A 20,469-nucleotide genomic window follows, 5' to 3' on the forward strand; every position below is an offset into this window, starting at 1 on the left:
CGTAACTCCCTATAATATTAAAATATATATTTCAAATTCTGACCAAAATTAGAGATTAATGCATCGAGCAATTGTACCGAATGATTTTTTTATAGATTTATTAGTTGGCCCACAATGGGCCTAAATAAGTTTTGTTTACTAACCGGAAGTAGGTGTTTTAAGCTAAATATTCACTGGGCAAGCATTTGAAGCATGGCGCAGTTGGTAAAGCTGTGTGGCATGTTAGATTTGTTGTCCCGGGGGCCATGGGTTCGAAACCCTGCGAGGATCGACTTTCAAAATTTTTCTTTTTATTACATTATTTTTTTAATATATTTTTTGACATTTTAACGTGAATTAAGTGTTCTGTCTATCAAAAAAAAACTATTTTTTCTTTGGAAAATAGTGAATAATAGCTAATAAATGAATAAATTTGGGGAAATTTTAATTTATTGATTTATTTTAATTAATTTATATTTTGAACTTCTTTTCAATATTTTGAAGCGAATAAAGTGTTCTATATGCGAAAAGAATTATTTTTCTTTGTTAAAGAGCGAATAATGGCTAAAAAGGGACAGAAGTCATATCAGGAGGCTCGCGCACATCACACCCCGTAACTCCCTATAATATTAACCTATAAATTTCAAACTCTGCCCAAAATTAGAGTTTAATGTATCGAGCAATTGAACCAAAGGATTTTTTTATACACCGATTAGCTGGTCCACAATGGGCCAAAATAAGGTTTGTTTACTAACAGGGAGGAGGTGTTTTAAGCTAAATATTCACCGGGGCAAGCATGTGAAGCAAGGCGCAGTATGTAAAGTTGTGTGGCAAGTTAGATTTGTTGTCCCGGGGGCCATGGGTTCGAAACCCAGCAAGAGTTGACATTCAAATTTTTCTTTTTTTTGATATTATTTTTTTATTATATTTTTTGATATTTTATCGTGAATCAAGTGTTCTGTATATAAAAAAAAACTATTTTTTCTTTGGAAAATAGTGAATAACAGCTAATAAACTAATAAATTTCGGATAATATTTATTTATTTATTTATTTTAATTTATATTACTTTTTTAACTTCTTTTCAATATTTTGAAGCGAATAAAGTGTTCTATATGTGAAAAGAATTATTTTTCTTTGTTAAAGAGCGAATAATGGCTGAAAAAGGGACAGAGGTCCTATGAGGAGGCACGCACACGGCACACCCCGTAACTTCCTATAATATTAACCTATAAATTTCAAACTCCGCCCAAAATTTTAGTTTAAAGTATCGAACAATTGTACCGAAGGATTTTTTTATAGATTTATTAGTTGGCCCACAATGGGCCAAAATAAGTTTTGTTTACTAACCGGAAGTAGGTGTTTTTAGCTAAATATTCACTGGGCAAGCATGTGAAGAATGGCGCAGTTGGTAAAGCTGTGTGGCATGTTAGATTTGTTGTTCCGGGGGTCATGGGTTCGAAACCCGGCGAGGATCGACTTTCAAAATTTTTCTTTTTTATTACATTATTTTTTTAATATATTTTTTGATATTTTAACGTGAATTAAGTGTTATGTCTATCAAAAAAAAATATTTTTTCTTTGGAAAATAGTGAATAATAGCTAATAAACGAATAAATTTGGGGAAATTTTTATTTATTGATTTATTTTAATTTATTTATCTTTTTAACATCTTTTCAATATTTTGAAGCGAATAAAGTGTTCTATATACGAAAAGAATTATTTTTCTTTGTTAAAGAGCGAATAATAACTGAAAAAGGGACAGAAGTCATATCAGGAGGCTCGCGCACATCACACCCCGTAACTCCCTATAATATTAACCTATAAATTTCAAACTCCGCCCAAAATTTGAGTTTAAAGTATCGAACAATTGTACCGAAGGATTTTTTTATAGATTTTTTAGTTGGCCCACAATGGGCCCAAAATAAGTTTTGTTTACTAACCGGGAGGAGGTGTTTTAAGCTAAATATTCACTGGGGCAAGCATAAAAAGCATGGCGCAGTATGTTAAGTTGTGTGGCAAGTTAGATTTGTTGTCCCGGGGGCCATGGATTCGAAACCCTGCGAGAATTGACATTTAAATTTTTTTTTGATATTATTTTTTTTTATATATTTATTGATATTTTAACGTGAATCAAGTGTTCTGTATATAAAAAAAAACTTTTTTTTCTTTGGGAAATAGCGAATAATAGCTTATAAACGGATAAATTTCGGACAATTTTTATTTATTTATTTATTTTAATTTATATAATTTTTTTAACTTCTTTTCAATATTTTAAAGCGAATAAAGTGTTTTATATCTGAAAAGAATTATCTTTCTTTGTTAAAGAGTGAATAATGGCTGAAAAAGGGACAGAAGTCATATCAGGTGGCACGCACACATCACACCCCGTAAATCCCTATAATATTAACCTATAAATTTCAAACTCTGCCCAAAACTAGAGTTTAATGTATCGAACAATTGTACCGAATGATTTTTTAATAGACTTATTAGTTGTCCCTCAATGGGCCAAAATATGTTTTGTTTACCTACCGGGAGGAAGTGTTTTAAGCTAAATATTCGCGGCGCAGGCATGTGAAGCATGGCACAGTTGGTAAAGCTAAGTGGCAAGTTTGATTTGTTGTCCCGGGGGGCAGTGTTGACAGATGCCGATAACCGTTCACCCCCAGACGGCGTTGTAAAATCCCCTAAAATGTTTAAAAAAAACCCAAAATTTTAAACTTAATGTATAAGTATTAAAAAATAGTTCAAAAGTTAAATAATGTATGGAAAACTTTGGTTTAATACTTTTTAGTATTTTATTATCAACTAAATAATAATGTGATGATAATTAAAAACAGTGATGAACAATTGCACGATTAATTTACCTTTAAACTGCTTTTCGTGTTCCCAATCTTTCTTGTACTTTTGTACAGACTTCTTTTTTTCTTCATCCTTTGGCATTGTTTTTAAACGATGCACATCAAAAATTTTATCTAATTTGAATTCAAATTCTCCAAACGTACCGTATGATTGAGCTAAGTAATAACTTACTACATTCAACAAAGGGGTTAAGTTCTAAAATTTAATCTTAATCTTTTTGTTTCTGTTTAACATATTGATTTTCATATTACCATCACACACATTCAGTTTTAAAACTTGATATTTGAACGTAATTAAATTGAAACTAGTAAAATTCACAAATAACCCTAAAACAAACCCCTAAAAACAAATTCCCCTAAAATACCCACTGAAGATAAAAAAAAATCCCCCTAAATTTAGGGGGAAAACCCCTAATCTGGCAACACTGCGGTGAGCCTGAAGATGCATTCTATATGCCTGATAAAATTTTTACAAAGTTGTGCATTTAACAGTAATTGCTTGAAGATGCACTCTATAATTCTGTTAAAATTTTTACAAAGTTTTGCATTTAACAGAATTTGCTTTAATATTCATCAGAAATTTGCAATTTTAATAAATTTTGAAGAATTGTTGAGGAAGGCCTAAAGAATAAAAACGTAAGCAATAAAACGCATTGAAATTTATTAGAAGCTATTTGCTTAGTTACATTTCTAATTTAAGATATTCAAAATTGAAATAAAATATTTAATTAGATCACGATGTTTAGAAAATATTCTTAAGCCTAGCTTAAATACGGAAAATTTAAATGAGAACTAAAAGTTATCGAGATCAGTCTTGGTGAACATTTACAATCCGTAGACAACTAAGGTGTGAAAACTATAGGTACAAGGGAAAACCATTCCACGAAATAGAAACATTTCTTGACCTGTATATAGAGATTGTCCTAAAAATATCTCGTAGCATCTGGAGCTCATTTTCATGCAGTCAACCATAGGAGTCCCATCCGATTGAAGTGATAGCAGTAATAATTCTGGAAGAAAAAAGAACTTATAAATTTCATAATTTAGAAGATAAAAAGAATTTAGAAAATCAGACAAATTTCTTTAAAAGTAACTAAAGTGGTATTTGAATAACGTTTTAAAATTTTCGTAAAATACTTAACGAACTGAATGTTAAAATGAAACTCAAATAGCTATCGAAACAACCAGTCGCTTAAATTAATTGGGCTTAAAAATTCATGTTACTGTAAGAGAACTTTCTTGAATTCCAATAAAGTTCGTTAATATTTAAAACTGTCCAACTTTTCTACTAGTTAGGAGAAAAAAAAACAGATTTAAATTTAATAAAAGCTTAAGAGTGAAAATTTGAGATGTAAACTAGATTTAAAATTTTCTAGAAATATATCTTGTTACTTTAGACTAATCTAAATAGTTAACAGAAACAATCGGACAGTATTTGAATCAGGGCAGTCATAGTTTTATATACAGGATTGTAAAATTACTTGCCCATAACAGTTTTTGCCACGAACTTATTTGTCCATAGCTAGATTTCGTAGATACTTTATTAAAACAGTTTTAAGTTATAATTTGGCACCTAAGAAATAAACAAAGCTAAGACTAACTTTGGAAACTAAGACAAAATTAATTTAAACTATCAAAATGTAAGTAAATATTAAATATATTATAAATAATTTTATTAAATATAATTTTACAAATATACTTAAAATCAGAACTGTCGGTGTTTGAAATATTATCAGGAATTTAGGTTACACTATTCGCATAGAGACACTTGAGCTATGAAAACGATCAAAGGAAAATTAACATTAGGAAAAATTTTGCAAGGAAAATTAGCATTAAGATTAAAGTTTACGGACGCTAAGTCTCAATGAGTTAGACAGCAATGTTTAGCACTAAGCAAGCCATAACCGGTCAAAAGACCGATAAATTGTATGTTGTATTGTAAAGCGTTGGTATGTCCAGTGTTAAAAAATAACACGAGTAACGAAACTTTAGAAACTTTAATATTCATTAATAGAAACACAAGTTCAGACAACAAAAATGTTTACCTGTGCTTCCTTCATCTTTGAAGATTCCACAAACATCATAGTTTCGTCTCCAAGAAAAGAACGAAGATTCCACAAACATCGTTGTTTCATCTCCAGGAAAAGAACGAAGATTCCATAAACATCGTAGTTTCATCTCCATGAAAAGAACGAAGATTCCATAAACATCGTAGTTTCATCTCCAGGAAAAGAACGAAGATTCCACAAACATCGTTGTTTCATCTCCAGGAAAAGAACGAAGATTCCACAAACTTCGTTGCTTCATCTCCAGGAAAAGAACGAAGATTCCACAAACATCGTAGTTTCATTACCATAAAAAGAACAAAAAATCAATTCTTAATTCCACATATCCAGCCAGAAATCAGTGCCTGAAAAAAATGAATTTAACGTTAGTAACGTTGCTTTTAAGAAACTATCAGTTAAATAAGTAATACACTGAATATTATGAAATATATTGGAGAATAGTGAGGGAAAACGGTAGATGAACTTTGCTAAAAATTTGAAAAATTCAAAAGAATATGCCAAATTCTTACTTTTTGATTAAACTATGTATATCAATATATATTTTCAGGCAATAAGGCAATAATCAGGCTCCTTGTGGTTAAGAAACTATTGAAACTTATTATCCACGTCAGAGCTGTAATTAAAATTTGAACACACTATAAAGTCTGAAAATGGAAGAAAAGAATTCTAGACTATAAATTTTTTAGTGATACAAGATTTATGAATTCAGAGCACAGTAGAACTGCATTTAAAGATTTGTGCGTCAGCCAGAAAGCGCTCGGAATTTACAAACTATCATAGAGCCATTATATCGATTTTTTCCTTGCATTTTAACATTCAAGTTGTTCACATGACAAAAAAGATCTGTAAAAAAGGCAAAGTCTGAACGCCATTAAATATCTTCTAATATTTCGCACTCTGGTGAAGACTGTTTCTCATGAAAGACGACACAACGTTGTCTTTCAGCTGTCAAACTCGCTCGAAAACACATCTTGCACTAAACCACCTTACTTTCGTGTAATACAGTACATCAGAGTGCACTAAACCACCTTACTTTCGTGTAATACAGTACATCAGAGTATTCAAATTGCACGGACTGAAGAAAATCTCGGAATTGCCTCTGAATAAGCCCACGAAATCAAATAGTATTAACAAGCTTTACCACTGCATCAAGCACAGGTTTCATATCCAATGCAGATTTACACAGATCATCTTTGTGTAGAATACAATGTCGGGATAGTTCTGATTAAAGAGTTCAAGGAATCCAGATTTCTTTTCCTGCCATATTTTGCTCCCTATTAGTCGAAATATGACATATTTTTGTTATGGCCGCTTTCAAAGTTAAAAACCCTTCTTGAAACTCACGAAAAATATCACATCCCGTTGTAGTTCTCTTTAAAGAAAGCATGCACGCCAGTTCCTCGGTAATTTTAAAGTTCTTATCAACACCTCTTATTAATAACACTAATTAAGCAGTATCAATTATATCAGTGCTTTCATCCATAGCTATTGAGCAAAATTTAAATTGTGCAATTTTGGACTCTAATTGTGATGTCAATTTCTTATGAAACAATTCTTCTTGAAAAAATGTTGTCGGCCTGATAATTCTTTAACAAACGAAGTGTTCGATCGTTTAAATAGCTTGTTAAGTGACGCCAGAGGGCGTATGGGCCAGAGGAAACATAGTAGTAGTAGTAGATGTTTGTAACTGCAGCGATGAACCATCGCCACATCTCTCAATAAAATTGTTTTGTTTGAAAAAAGAAGAAAGCTATTGTAAGTGCATNTTAGCATTGCGTCATATGTTGTTCCTACTAAATCGAAGTAATTGTGTTTTTTTCATATTATACCCAATTAGATTAATTTTTCGTGCTGTAGTTTAATATTGATCATCTGTGTTTTTCGTGCTGTAGTTTAATATTGATCACTTTTTTAAATTTTTATTATAAATTTTTTATTCTTTATTTTATATCTCTTTTCGTTGAAAAAAATGCTGTTTACGGTAAGCCAATTTAGTAATCAAAAGATTCATAACCAAAAACAATAATCGTTCCAAAACTTACTGAAAGTATTATGTACCTAAGTAGTCGTACCACATTAAAATTATTAATAGTGCATTTTAAGGCAAGCTGATTTAATGGCCGGAAAGTTCATTTCGTATTTAAATTTGCCAGAAGGATTTTATATCAAAGCAGTGCCACATTAATCTACTATTATAACTATTAAAAGTACGTTTTACGGCAAGCTGATTTTTTAACCAAATATTTCACATGGTAGTCGAACTTGCCAAAAATATTGTATATCACATTAGTACCACATATTTTCAATTAAAAATTTTGCTAGTGCACTTTACATCGAGCGTTTATATACCAAATAGTTCATATTATCACTTAACTCGTGAAAAAGTTTGTATTATTTTCAATAAAATTTTCAACATTATTTTCAATAAAATTTATTGGCTTTTATTGCTTGTACACTTTTTGGTAAGCCTATTTAGTAACCATAAGGCTTATGTCTTAGCTATAAACTTGCCAAAAGGATTGTATGCCATAGTGTTACAACATTACTTTCACTTAAAATTATTACTAGTACATTTTATGGTAAATCTATTTAGTAACCGAAAAGTTCATATCGTAGGTAAACTTGCCAAAAGTATTATATACTTTTGTAGTACCACATCATTTTCAATTAAAATTATTGTTAGCACTTTTTGTATTCTTAGCAATAACAGCCTTGAGCGGAATGAAATATGCATAATTTTAATTTTAAAGTGGCTTGTATTATATGTTTACTTCACAAGCTTATGCTCGAAAATTAAATTGTAAGACAAAAAATCTCGTCATCTTTTTAATTTATACCTTAATCCTGTTTAATAATGAATTTATCGCATTTGTTAATGAATTAGATGTTCAAGTCTTTTAATCAAATTCCACAAAAAATGTGCATGATATTTATTTCAATTAAAATGAAGAACTAGATTTAATTCGTAGATCAAACGTACATTCTGAAAAATAAATAAGTTTAGCTTAAATAAATATTTAAATTAATAGATATTAAATTAATATTTAAGTCGATTGCTTTACTATTCCACCTTTTCAAAAAATATTTAGAGGAGTATGGGAAAAATTGATGATTCTGTCATTTCCATGTCTTTATGTCCCTTCGGAGTTTATTTATGCAATTCTTCCTTTGGCTCTCTTGAATTCAAAATTTTTGAAAGAACAACTTGCATATATGCATGTGTAGTTTAAAGTACTATATAAGTTTATCATTATAAGTTTAGTGTTTAAGCAAAATTTACCCTGACATCATTTTGGCTTTTGTTTCGTATTGTTTTACCCTTAAATATCTAAGTTTCATTTGGCATTCTGGTTATCAAAATTATGTGTTCAGTAGTTATTTATGCTACTGTATTTATTTTGTTATTTTTATTTACATTGTTATTTGAATGTGGCAGAATTCATAGAACCACCCCGTAAGAATATATTTTCATGGAATGTACGGAATTGACGATTCTTTTATTCCTCGGGGGGCTGTTGTCCATGTTCTGGCTACTTATAAATGTCTTTCACAGCTCACCCTTGGGGAACTATTTTGATTGCTAAACACTAAAATAACAGCTGTTCTAAGACCCAGTGACTACTTAACCCAGTGATTATGACAAAACTTCAAAAATGGTAGATTTTACAGATAATGGGTGATGCTTTTGATATATTTTATATCCGTTGTTGAACAGCCGACTAAATTTTGGGTTTACGACTACTAATGTTCAACTTCGTAGCCTTGTAATTTTGAGCCTGGATCAGTACCCCCAGAGGTATGATTTGTTATGGAAACATGAAGAACCTAGTGATTTGACAGACTTAACGTGCATCTGTCACCATTTACTAAACGGGGAGTCTTCAGACGGCGGGAATCGAACCTGCGACCTCTTGGGCATAGGCCCAGTGCCCTACCAACCAGGCTATGTTGTTCCTAGTGTTTAAGCAGTTAGAATAAAATAACCTCGCCTCCTCGTTTGGCGTTCCCTGGGCAACATTGTGGTACTATAAAGGGATTATAAGCAAATATTTTTTTTTGTTTCACAATGGCTAAGAGGTTATATGAAAAAATGGAAGTTTGATACATTTAGTATAAATAAAACAATTTAAGAACTTGATAAATAAGAATTTTTGTTGTAGCTGAAGCATTTTTAAGAGGATCACCACCATTTTAGAGGTAAGTTTCTTCGTTTCCCCATGACATCTATATGTAAGTAAAATTAGCAGATTGGTTGACTTATAACTGAAAAGACTGCTAACTATCTTTAAATTGCTAGAAGAGCCACTTAAATGTATTAAATCTGTTATAAAGTACTGAAAATGGTATCGGCAATGTATTGGAGAAAAAAGCAATTAACACTAAATTGACGATTATTTGAGCTGGCATGAATCAAATATAAAAATTCCTTATTTATGAGGCATCTAATTGTAACAATAACAGTGTTAATTTTATGTGCTAAGTGATTAAATTTGTTAGGCAATATTTATTTCAAATGAGCGGATGGCTAATATGAAGCACCATTGACATCTGTATCCATTTGACTCCATTTTTCCTCTTTCTCAGTATTTGCAGGAAATCTAATTTTTTCTTAAAGCCTATACATCAATTTTATCACGCAATATTTCAAGCATTTTTTTTTCAGAGTTCGTTTAAGGAAATATACAAACCTTTGAAACTTTTGCCTCATGGGAATAAAACTGATTCCATTTTGTTTAGAGCTATTATTTTTAGTTGTTGTTGTTGTTGCTAATTCCCATCTGGTCTGACGGGGTCAGACCAGATGGGACACTGTCTGGGACAGTCTGACACTCTTGCAAAGAAGGGACTAGACCATCCAGTCCCCTCCACCTCAGAGCTTACATACCTTGAACTTTTTGCAAGGTAAAAGGCCCAGAATAAACAAAAGTGGCTGCTTCCACCTATTCACTACTGGTATTATTTTTAGTACATGAATAAAATGAAGTTCATACAGTAGGTGATGAGGTGCTGCTTGCAATGAGATGAGGTGCTTATGAATTAAATTATCGGTAAATGGCTTTACATCAATAAATTTANAAAAAAAAAAAAAAAAAAACTCATTTGAGACACAAGATCAGTGTATTTTTGTTGGCTTTAGATTTAAAGCCGCCGAATTTATGTCAATATTATTTTTCGGTATTTACGCTTGTTGATTTCGATTTTCAAGATAAAGTTAATAAATCAAGCTTTAAACAAGCTTTTTTTTCTTTTTTTTCTTTCTTTTCATGTGCTTTGAGGTTCAAATTAATAATTTCTGCCCTGTATTTAAGTTATTTAGTCGTATCTAGTCTAATCTTATAACTAAAAGAAATGAATATTTTTCTTTTCATTTTTTAATTATTAAAAGCTATTTTTATTAATAAGGTTACGAATCTTAGCTAAACAATTTTATTTTTCTTCATGTTATGTGCTATTCTGTATGAATGTGATCATGGAGGTTGTATTAGAATTTCTTTTGAGAGAAAATAATTGTTTTCTTTAGTTATAAAAGCTTACATCCTCTATCACAGTGGTTCTTAACCTTTTGAAGCCGCGACCCAAATTTGAGATATATGTTCATGTCGCGACCCAAAAAAAAGTCAAAATTAGGCTGAGTAAGCCACAATGACTTCTTCTAGGAGGTGTTGGTATTACTTATTATTTGGTGTATTACTAACGTTTTTGGTTCGACTCAGCGCGACCCAAGAAATATGCTTCGAGACCCAATTTTGGGTCGCGACCCACAGGTTAAGAACAGCTGCTCTATCATACAGATAGACCAAAAAAAGTTCCTCTATCTCTGATCATATTTTTTTTTTTATCAAATGAGTACCTTAGAATTTTTGATACTCTCCAAAAGTGTTGCTGCACCATATCTGTCGTTTGCGGTTCTGCCCGTTGCAAGCAATTCAATCAATCACTTTTTTTTTAAATCCTTAATCGCTGAATTTTTCAAAGCTCAACTACTTTTACGATAATCTTGTAATTTCAACTCATATCTTTCAAGGTACAGAGGATATATGCTTTTTATCCTTTCAACTCAACTCCGTGTTCAAGTTTGCTCTGGAGTGTGCCAGTGTGGAGATAGCAGGTTCAAATCCTACCTTAACCTTGATGTCTCTGTCCTGTCTTAATGTGTAGTATCTATTCTTCCATTCATCAAATGACTTATAAGCTAACTTATAAGTCGTTTGACAAACAGTAACAGAATATAGTAGTGATATTTTATTTCCATCTAGCGAGACGTCTCGCTAGAGCTGAACAATGGGCTATTATCGATGGTCTTGGAAACATCCCGGAAAATATGATCCGAAAATCCTTTACAACTTTGATCCCCTTCAGAATAGATGGCTTCCCGCTTTGGCAGCCCAATGATCCGCGCATAAAGTTGAGCACTTTATGGTAAAACAGTTTAACCAGGACCGTTATCCTACATCCTAGGTTTCCTCTTTAATCGATTCTCGAACCCACTCTGTTTTGTTTAATATTGGAGATTGAAATGGGCTACAGGGCACAGGGGGTGTAGAGAAAACTCACTATCTGCGGCAACATTTCACATTCCTTCACCATTAGCGAGTGGAGAGTCATAGGAGAAGGAAGTGCGTTAATTTCTGTCTTAATTTTCATCAGGATTAAAAACTTCTAAATTAGGAAACTTTATGAGATTAAAAACTACGAAAATAGTTTTAAAAGTAAGCGTCGGGAAAATTAAAAAAAAATATTTTTGTCAATTAAATACGAAAAATATTAAGAAAGGGGAAAATATTGTAGTACATTCCAATACAAACTGAGAAGAGGATGAGAAGGAAGGGTGAAAACATGGAACCAGTCTCCTCCCCAGTCGGCGTATTCAAACGTTGTTATCGTTTCCTCCTTCTTTCGAGGCGGCCCTGACTCAAGCCCACCAAATTTTTATCAGGATTCACGCTATATTAAAAGCCGCCAAAAGAAATAACGAACTTGATTGGTGAGCTTGTGTCGGAAGAAATCTCTTGATTGCATGTGCATGAATCGCAAGCAGCGAGAATGGCTCTCGCATTCAAGGAGACTCCTGTATTAAATTTAGTTGAAGAAATAATCACAAGTGGCGGTAGAGTAGCGACGTTTCGATTCCTTTGATTTTATTTTTGTTTTCCCAAACTCTCTCATTTATTTGTTGCTAGTTGGTAGGGATGCTTTTGTGGCTCTGACTGAAATGCAATATTTGACGGAAACGCTTAGTTTTGGTGTTATTTGTGTAACTAAATGTGGAATTATTGTCTGTTACTGAATTGAAACAATATGTAATATTAGCGAACATTATTATTAAATGTGTCGTAAATGTAGTTGTGTTATCGTTCCTTGATTTCTTAGTTGAAATAAAGATGCAAATGTTATTTATATTTTTCGTTCCTTGGATTTTTATGTCAAATATACGGTGCAAAACTATAGTGAAATATTCCTATGTTGCTTCATGTGTTGTGTTTATTTTGTCTTGTGCAACGGCCGATGAAAAAGGTGGTGTTTCTGATGAAGAATTTTTAATCAAATCACATAAAGTTATTGAAGCAGTACCTAAAGTTTTAGGAAGATCAACTTCAGCTAGTGGATTACCGGATGGTAAGATTGCATGTAAATTTTTTTAATTATTTATTGACAAATTTCTCATTTGGGGAAAACTCAAAATTTTCTTTGTAAAGACAACGTTGGGAACAATTTCTTATTTTCTAAGATCCTCTTTCAAGTAAGAGATGGTTTTTTTAAATTTGATATTTTAAAGAGTTTTGCTTATTAAAACAAAAATTTATCTAAATCAAATATAATTAATCAAAATTAATAAAAATGTTTTTTTTATATTTATTGACAAATTTCTCATTTGGGGAAACTTCAAAATTTTCTTTGTAAAGACCACATCAGAAACAATATCATAATTTCTATGATCCTTTTTCAAATTAGAGATTTTTTTTATTTTATTTGATATTTTGACGAGTTTTACTTATTATAACAATAATTTATCTAAATCAAATATGATTAATATAAATGAATTAAAAAATTTTATTATTATTTATTGGCAAACTTCTCATTTGGGGAAAACTCAAAAATTTTCTTTGTAAAGACCACGTTGGAAACAATATTATATTTTCTGAGACCCTTTTTCAAGTAAGAGATGTTTTTTTAAAAAACAAAATTGATATTTTAAGGAATTTTGTCTATTGCAACAAAGATTTATCAAAATCTAAAAATTTATACTTGTTGTTATTTAATGTAGATTCTTAATTTCATACAAATCTGTGTCATTTCTTATTAATTTAGCATATTTGAACTTTATTAGCTTTTTATATAGAAAGTTAGCCATCGAAATTAGTCTATTTTTCTCATAAAATAAGACTACTTTTATTAATAATTGTTTTTAACTAGAATTTTATATACATATAAGCATCGTTTGATTACTTAGTGTGTGTTATCATTTGATTCTTTTTCACTGTTTTGTGTCATTGTTTGATTCATTTTCAAATAAAAGGTGTTTTATTAAATTTGATATTTTAAAACGTTTTGCATAATTACTACAAAAATTTATCGAAATCTAAAATTTTAAATTTTTGTTGTTATATTATATATATTCTAAACTTCTTACAAATCTGTGTTATTTTCTATTTATATAGCATTAAGTTCGAACTTCATTAGCTTTTTATATAGAATGTTAACTATTGAAATTCGTTTATTTTTTTTATTAAAATAGGACTCAACTATTGTAAAAGAATTTTTTAGAAATTTGTACTGTATGTATTGGCATCGTTTTATTTATGTTCAAAATTTATTTATAATTTAAACAAGCTTATATATTCTGTTTTATATCCTAATGAAGTAGTTTTATAAGAAACTTATAAAGAATTGTTAAAGACACACGTAAAAAATTAAAGGAGCAACAAACTTTAAATGGGGTGTTTTTAAATAGTTACCTTATTGTTGAAATTTAAATTGCCATAAAATTTTTGATTTGATATAAATTACAACATATGTAGGTGTTAGGCATGGATACAATATTTGCTTTTTAAGTTTGCTTCATTTTGTTTTGTTTAAAGTTCTTAAAATTAACCAATAATTTTAGCGTAGTCAATGATCTAGAAAATATTCAGTTATTTCAAAGCTTTTGGATTCTATTCCAATTTTTAAGTTTTCCAAACATCAAAACTGCTTGAAAATATATATTTACATAAGTTTCCTCAAATTTCTACATATTTAAATAATTTTTTTTTCCCCAAGAAGGCAACTATTTTAAGTTAGAAATTTTTTTAAGAATTCGAAGTATATCAGTTATAGAATTTTCTGAATTAGGTAAGAGAGAAATAGGCAAAGTTAATACTACTATGTATTGTTTTTTATTATATTCTCTTTATAAATCAGGAGACTCACTATTCTTGATACTGATTTTATGGATAAAAATTAACGGGGGGTGTAATATTTGATTGAATTTAGTATAACAAATAGGAATTACTTAGAAAATAATGTCTTGATTGATTTTACTTTATCATTAATTTTACAATTTGGCTTAAATTAATACTGCCTACTTTTTAAATGAGTTTATCAATTAATTTAACCAGGCCGCAGATTTTCCTCCTACCTGCTCACAATCGATGACCGAATATTTAGGGTTGGTGAGCAAGTTTTAGCTTTTAATATATCCGGTTTCAAATCAAACTACCATATTTCCCCAGAATTTGCATTTACGGGCAAGATACCAGGACACAAATTCATCAAATGTTTGAGACTGCAGTACTCGAAATGGGCTAGACTGTTTAGTTCAGAATTTCTTAAATGGACACCCAACACCATTTGGTCTTAAGACTTGTGCCACAAAAGAGAGAGTTATGAAAACATTTCTGGTATTTTAATTATTTTAATGATCTACGCATAATAATTCCTTTCAAATTTCTTCTGCGTTTAAAATATCATTATTTTGTTGCAATAAATATGTTTTAATTTTTCTGTGTTCTTTTATAGTTTTAGTCACCAAAACTTTATTCATAATACGTCAGTTTATATTTTAAAAATTATTCATTTTTCTTGTGAAAATAGTGGTGAGTAAAAATGACAGTCGTGCTTGAATTGAAATTACCTTTAGAAATGAACATTTTTTAATACTACATCAGTTTATATTTTAAAAATTCTTCATAATTTTCGTGAAAATAGTGGTGAATAAAAATTGCAGTCAGGATTGAAAGTACCTTTAGAACTGAAATATCATGCTCTGACATTAATTCACCAATTCAATCAAGCTAGAGTTTCTTGCAAATATTTTAATAACTATTTGAATTTTTAAAATATGTCCACTGATGGATATACTTGCTTTTTGCATTTTTTTAATTCAGTCATCCTTCACTTCTTTCTTATGCTTTTTCAAACAATTGTGACTTGATTCTTGATAAAAATTGATGAACTCATTAATATAAAGAAGAGATAATTTATATATATTACACAAACATTTCATTTGAAACGTATATGGTAGAATTTATTCAATGATCTTTAACAAAATCTTTTCTTAGAGACTCATATATTTTTTTGACTATATCCATTTCATATCTTTTTGATTATAATTTAAATATTCTTATAATAAAAACAATACCAATTTGTCTTAAAGATTTAAAAGCGACGTATATTTGTACAATGTTTTTAAACATATTTAAAGAGAAGCAGAAGGTCTTAAATATATTGGATTTTGGTTTTCTCTCTGAAGAAGTTAATGGTTAATATCATTATTTTTTTAACTTATTTTAATTAATAAAATTAATACTTATAATGAATAAAAACTTTGTACTAAATTTTTTCCCCTTTTTGCATATGATGATGAGAGGTTTAAAAATCTTTTGAAAACTTTGAGCTTCTTCCTGTATTGTTGAAATCGCAGTGCATTTTCAAAGTTTATTAGAATTAGCTTAAAATGCAATTAAGAAAAATTATAACACATGTTTTAAAGCTCTTCTTTAAAATTGAATTTTGGTTGGAAAGTTGCTCATTTTTGTATATCCCTAATTTAGGTAGAAGTATCTGCTTTCTCCTGTTTGCTTTTAGATTTGTTTTTAAAAATTCTGATTATTACCATCAACTTGTTGTTCGTGTTTCGAATGACATCAATGCAAATTTAAATAATTTCATTTTTCTGCAAAACTGTCTTTGCAAAAAAAAAAAAAAAAAAACTTCTCAAAATCAGTTAAAACAAAAAAGAGGCATTTCATGTTTGTTACATCACTAAAAGTCTTAAATATGAAAGTGAACACATGATGTAGATGAAAGTTTAATTTCTTAGTTGTCAATAAACATAAACCATGTTTCTTCAAGCATGTAAGAATTTCACTTTTTAAATTGTTCCTTAGGTGCAAAATTCTAGTGTTCCATAACCAAACAAAATAGTTGCTACAGACAGTTCTAAAAATTGTTCCTAAACAACAAATTACCTTTTAAATTACTGTATGTGTATCATAATACATATATATGTATATACAGGTCTGCCAAGTACTACGTTTTTTGCAAAATATTTTATAGAGTGGTAGATATTTAAAATCCAAAGCTTTCAGAACTTTTGGTAATTTTGCAAACATTTTAAAAGCCTCACTACGAAAGTACTGTAACAAAGTGTCACTGCAGATGCACTTATAAATCATTTATATGTAGTGGTACTGAAAATAAGTTTAAATGAATTAAAAAAATAATACATTAAAACATATCCATAGCTACCACTAGAATAAATTTTTCCAAAAAGCGTAGAAAGTTGGCAGCTCTGTATGTATATAATTAAAAATATCTTTGTTTAATCATTTATTTATTAACATATTTAAAACTATATGCGTCTGTGTGCATTTTTTCTCTGGAAAATTGTAAGTATTTACAACTCGGTGTTTTTCTGTTTTGGCTCTTGTTATTTCATTCTCTTGTCTACTGTTAAATTGGCTTACTTTGGCTGATGCCACAGTTTTGTTTTAAAAATACGTTGAGCGTGAGCTCTTTCACACTCTCTCGAAACAATTTATTCTTATTATTATGCGGGTGAGGTTTATTTCTTAGTGGAAAAAAATGTATGCTATTTCTTTTTGTAGTTGCTATTTTTTTTCTCCCTTAGAAAATGCTTTGAAGTTGCAGTTTAAATGTTACGCGTGCTGTTGCTCTTTTGCGGTTTTTATCTCAACATCGTTTGTTTTTCTGTAGTCTTGTTTTCTTACTTAAGTAAAAATAATAACAATAATTTGTTTGGGAAATGAAAAGTTGCGCTTTATGGCATTCAATTTTAATTGTAAGAAAAACCTTTATGGAAACGTGCAATATTCTGATTATGTTTTTGTTTTTCCAAACGATTCTTTTAATGGAATTTAAAGATGTAATGAAATTCTTTCAAAAGAACAGGATTTCTTCTTTATGCTATTTCGTTTCTTATTACAAAATCGAATTATGTTTTGATTTATGAATTGTTATTAGTGAAGGTATCGTTTGCTTGTGTTGTCATTATGGAAGCATGTGCCGTTATTTTTGAAAGTGGTATAAGTCCGAGGCTTTTAAGAGTTAGTGTTTGAATGAATTTAAAAATATTGTAAAGGTTAATCAATTTGCAATTTGTAGTTGCAATTAGTATGTTCCGCTTACTGTTGCTCTTTTGCAGTTTTTATCTTAACATCGTTTGTTTTTCTGTAGTCTTGTTTTCTTACTTTCTACTATCAAGACTTCCTTTTGAACTTAATCTAATGATTCATTTCATTGCAAGATCGGAAGTAAAAATAATAGAAATAATTTGTTTGGGAAATGAAAATTTGTGCATTATGGCATTCAGTTTTAATTGTAAGAAAAACTTTTATGGGGACGTGCAATATTCTGAATAATTATGTTTTTGTTTTTCCAAACGATTCTTTTAATGGAATTTAAAAAAATCTAATGAAATTTTTTAAAAGGAGCACGATTTCTTCATGCTATTTCGTTTCTTATAACAAATTCGAATTATGTTTTGATTTATGAATTGTTATTAGAGAAGGCATCGTTTGCTTGTGTTGTCATTATGGAAACATGTGCCGTTATTTTTGAAAATGGTATAAGTCCGAGGCTTTTAAGGGTTAGTGTTTGAATGAATTTAAAATTTTTGTAAAGGTTAATCAATTTAGATGATGTTTTAAACGCTATAATTTGATGAAACATCAAAATGCAAAGATGGTTACTAAAAACATTAAAAAAAGTAAATAAATAAACGACTTTTAAACTCTAGATAGACTTATTCCACTTTCAAAATTTATAGTTTATATTTTTCCTGTTGGCGACTATAATTCTACAATACATACATTTATCTCTAAAATGATACAAACTCAAATAAAAAAAAATTTAAGTTAATCATATGCTATGTGAAACAAAGAAGCGGAAACAGACGCATCACTATGCCTTGTAGTGTAGTCATGCCCATCTCAATAATACATTCAAAATAATACACGTACCCCATATATCTAACACGAACATGTTTAGTAGTACAAAATTTTATAAAAAAATTTTTTTCAGTCGCTTAACAGAAAAAAGTGTGTTTATGTTATTTTATTATTTAAATTTTTTTTAAAGTAAATAATTTTTTACAAATTTTATTTGTTTATTTATTTTAAATTAATTTTTTTAGGTAAATTATTTTTTTTCAAAATTTTATCTTATTTGATCATTTATTTTATTTCATTTGTTTATTTATATACATCAAATATGCTTTAAGAAAAAGAAGAAACGAAAACTGGCGCATCACTACGTATTGTATTGTAATGTAGTCCATTCGTCTCTCCAAATATTACACGCAATAACATTACAGTTACATTGGACATTAAATGAGAAAATAATCATCCTGAATAACTTTTGATCTAATGATATATCCATGTTCTAGGACTAAAGCCTTAATAGTTCGAGAGTGTGAGCTCAAATGTGCTAATTAATTAGTGCCGACGATATTATAAGTTATGAAATCAGGCACAAAAACGTACTTACTCTGAATAAACGTACCTTTCTTATGATAGATTCGGATTTCTGTCCCCCTTAATATGCGGGATAGCCACAATCTGGTAAATATGGTCACCCATAATTTGATCAAGAGAGAGGTTCAAAGTATGCACCGCTTGATGTTAATTTTTACCTTTTGCGTATTTCGCCTTAAATCGAGATCTTTTGAAGCAGATTTAAAAATTTCATGTAATTTTACATGGAAAATAACAAAGTTTGAGAAAAATCGGTCGGAAATCGAATTTTAAAAAAGTCGTATTTTTAATTTATTTAGAGAAAGTACTTTTTTGAGTCTGCGTTACTTAAAATATCGTCTGCATTAATTAATTAGAATATGTGAGGACAGACCTAGTTGCCATTAAGATTGAGTCCCTAGAACGTGAAGATCCTATCATTAGATCAAAAATTATTCAAAATAGTGTCTTTTTTTTCTTTTTCTTTTTTTAACTTTTGCCCTGTACCCCTTATATTTTACAAGCCTAGCTTATTTAATAGTTTCAAATTCTATTACCAAACATTGCAGTATGCAGTTAAGCTTTTAATTTGTATAAATGTTTTCGGTTATCCTATGCAGTAAATGCACAAAATTCTTTAAACATTGCTTTAAATATGCTTGGAGCGATGGTCATTTATATAATAAGCTATACCCCCACGCTTTATAACTGTAGAAATATTCAATAAAATTAAAAAAGAAAATGGAATAATTTTTAGATAATTAAAAAAAGTATTTTAAATTTTCAACAAAAAAACTTGTTAAAGATTGCTTAAAGATAATGCATTTAAAATAATCCCTTCATTTTACGCATAATTTTGTTCTGAATTGCCTTTGGTAACTTATGAAATAAATCATATTTAAATATTTTAAAAATTTAAAAAAAATTTCAAGCAATTTTTGAAGTTGTTTTCGTAAATTTTGATTTATTTTCATTTTATTAAGTATTTCTACTGTTTATCGTGATAAAACGTATAAAAAAAGGAAAGGTAGTTTTTGTATAAAAAATGTCCATATTTACATGAATATTTAAAATAGGTTTAAGAAATTTTGTGCAGTTCTTTCATATGAAAACCAAAGTATTTGATACAAGTTACAAGCTTATCTATATATATATATTTCTTACTCGGCGACAAAAAGAAGCCTCATTACAACTCCCCGAATGTCAACGCTAGAAAATCGACCAATGATTGCCGCTAAAAATGTCACATGCCAAATCTAGCTGAGGTGGCTCAACATATAGCACTTTTAAAAATGGAAACTGAAATAACCTTAAGCTAGGCAGAAGTGAGTAGTCTTTGTCGATAGATCTCTGTTTTAGTATTTTGTCGAAAGCGCTTTTTTTCGCGAATTTATATATTTTATTTGAACATTTTTGATTTATATCACGAATTTATTTGTTTTATTATTGTTATTAGTTATTCATTGAAAAATGAGTCTCAGTCGTGCTGTTACGCTTTAAGATTTTATACTATAGCACATTTCTAATAGGTTTAACGAATTACATGTCATTTATTTGAATTCAAATTTATTTTAATGACTTAGTATTTACTAAAAAGATGTAATTTTTTT

General features: G+C 29.5%; 1 protein-coding gene across 1 annotated transcript in view; it reads left to right on the plus strand.

The window, feature by feature from the left end:
* Positions 1 to 11,998: 11,998 nt before the first annotated feature.
* LOC107454365 (stromal interaction molecule) overlaps positions 11,999 to 20,469 on the plus strand; it is an 83,089-nt gene continuing 74,618 nt past the window's right edge. The window contains exon 1 of the mRNA XM_071179482.1: positions 11,999 to 12,521. Within this exon, the coding sequence (XP_071035583.1) occupies positions 12,287 to 12,521 (235 nt within the window). The 5' untranslated portion in view covers positions 11,999 to 12,286. The remainder of the gene's footprint in view (positions 12,522 to 20,469) is intronic.

This window comes from Parasteatoda tepidariorum, chromosome 4 (genome assembly GCF_043381705.1).
Source record: "Parasteatoda tepidariorum isolate YZ-2023 chromosome 4, CAS_Ptep_4.0, whole genome shotgun sequence".
Taxonomy (NCBI): Eukaryota; Metazoa; Arthropoda; class Arachnida; order Araneae; family Theridiidae; genus Parasteatoda; species Parasteatoda tepidariorum.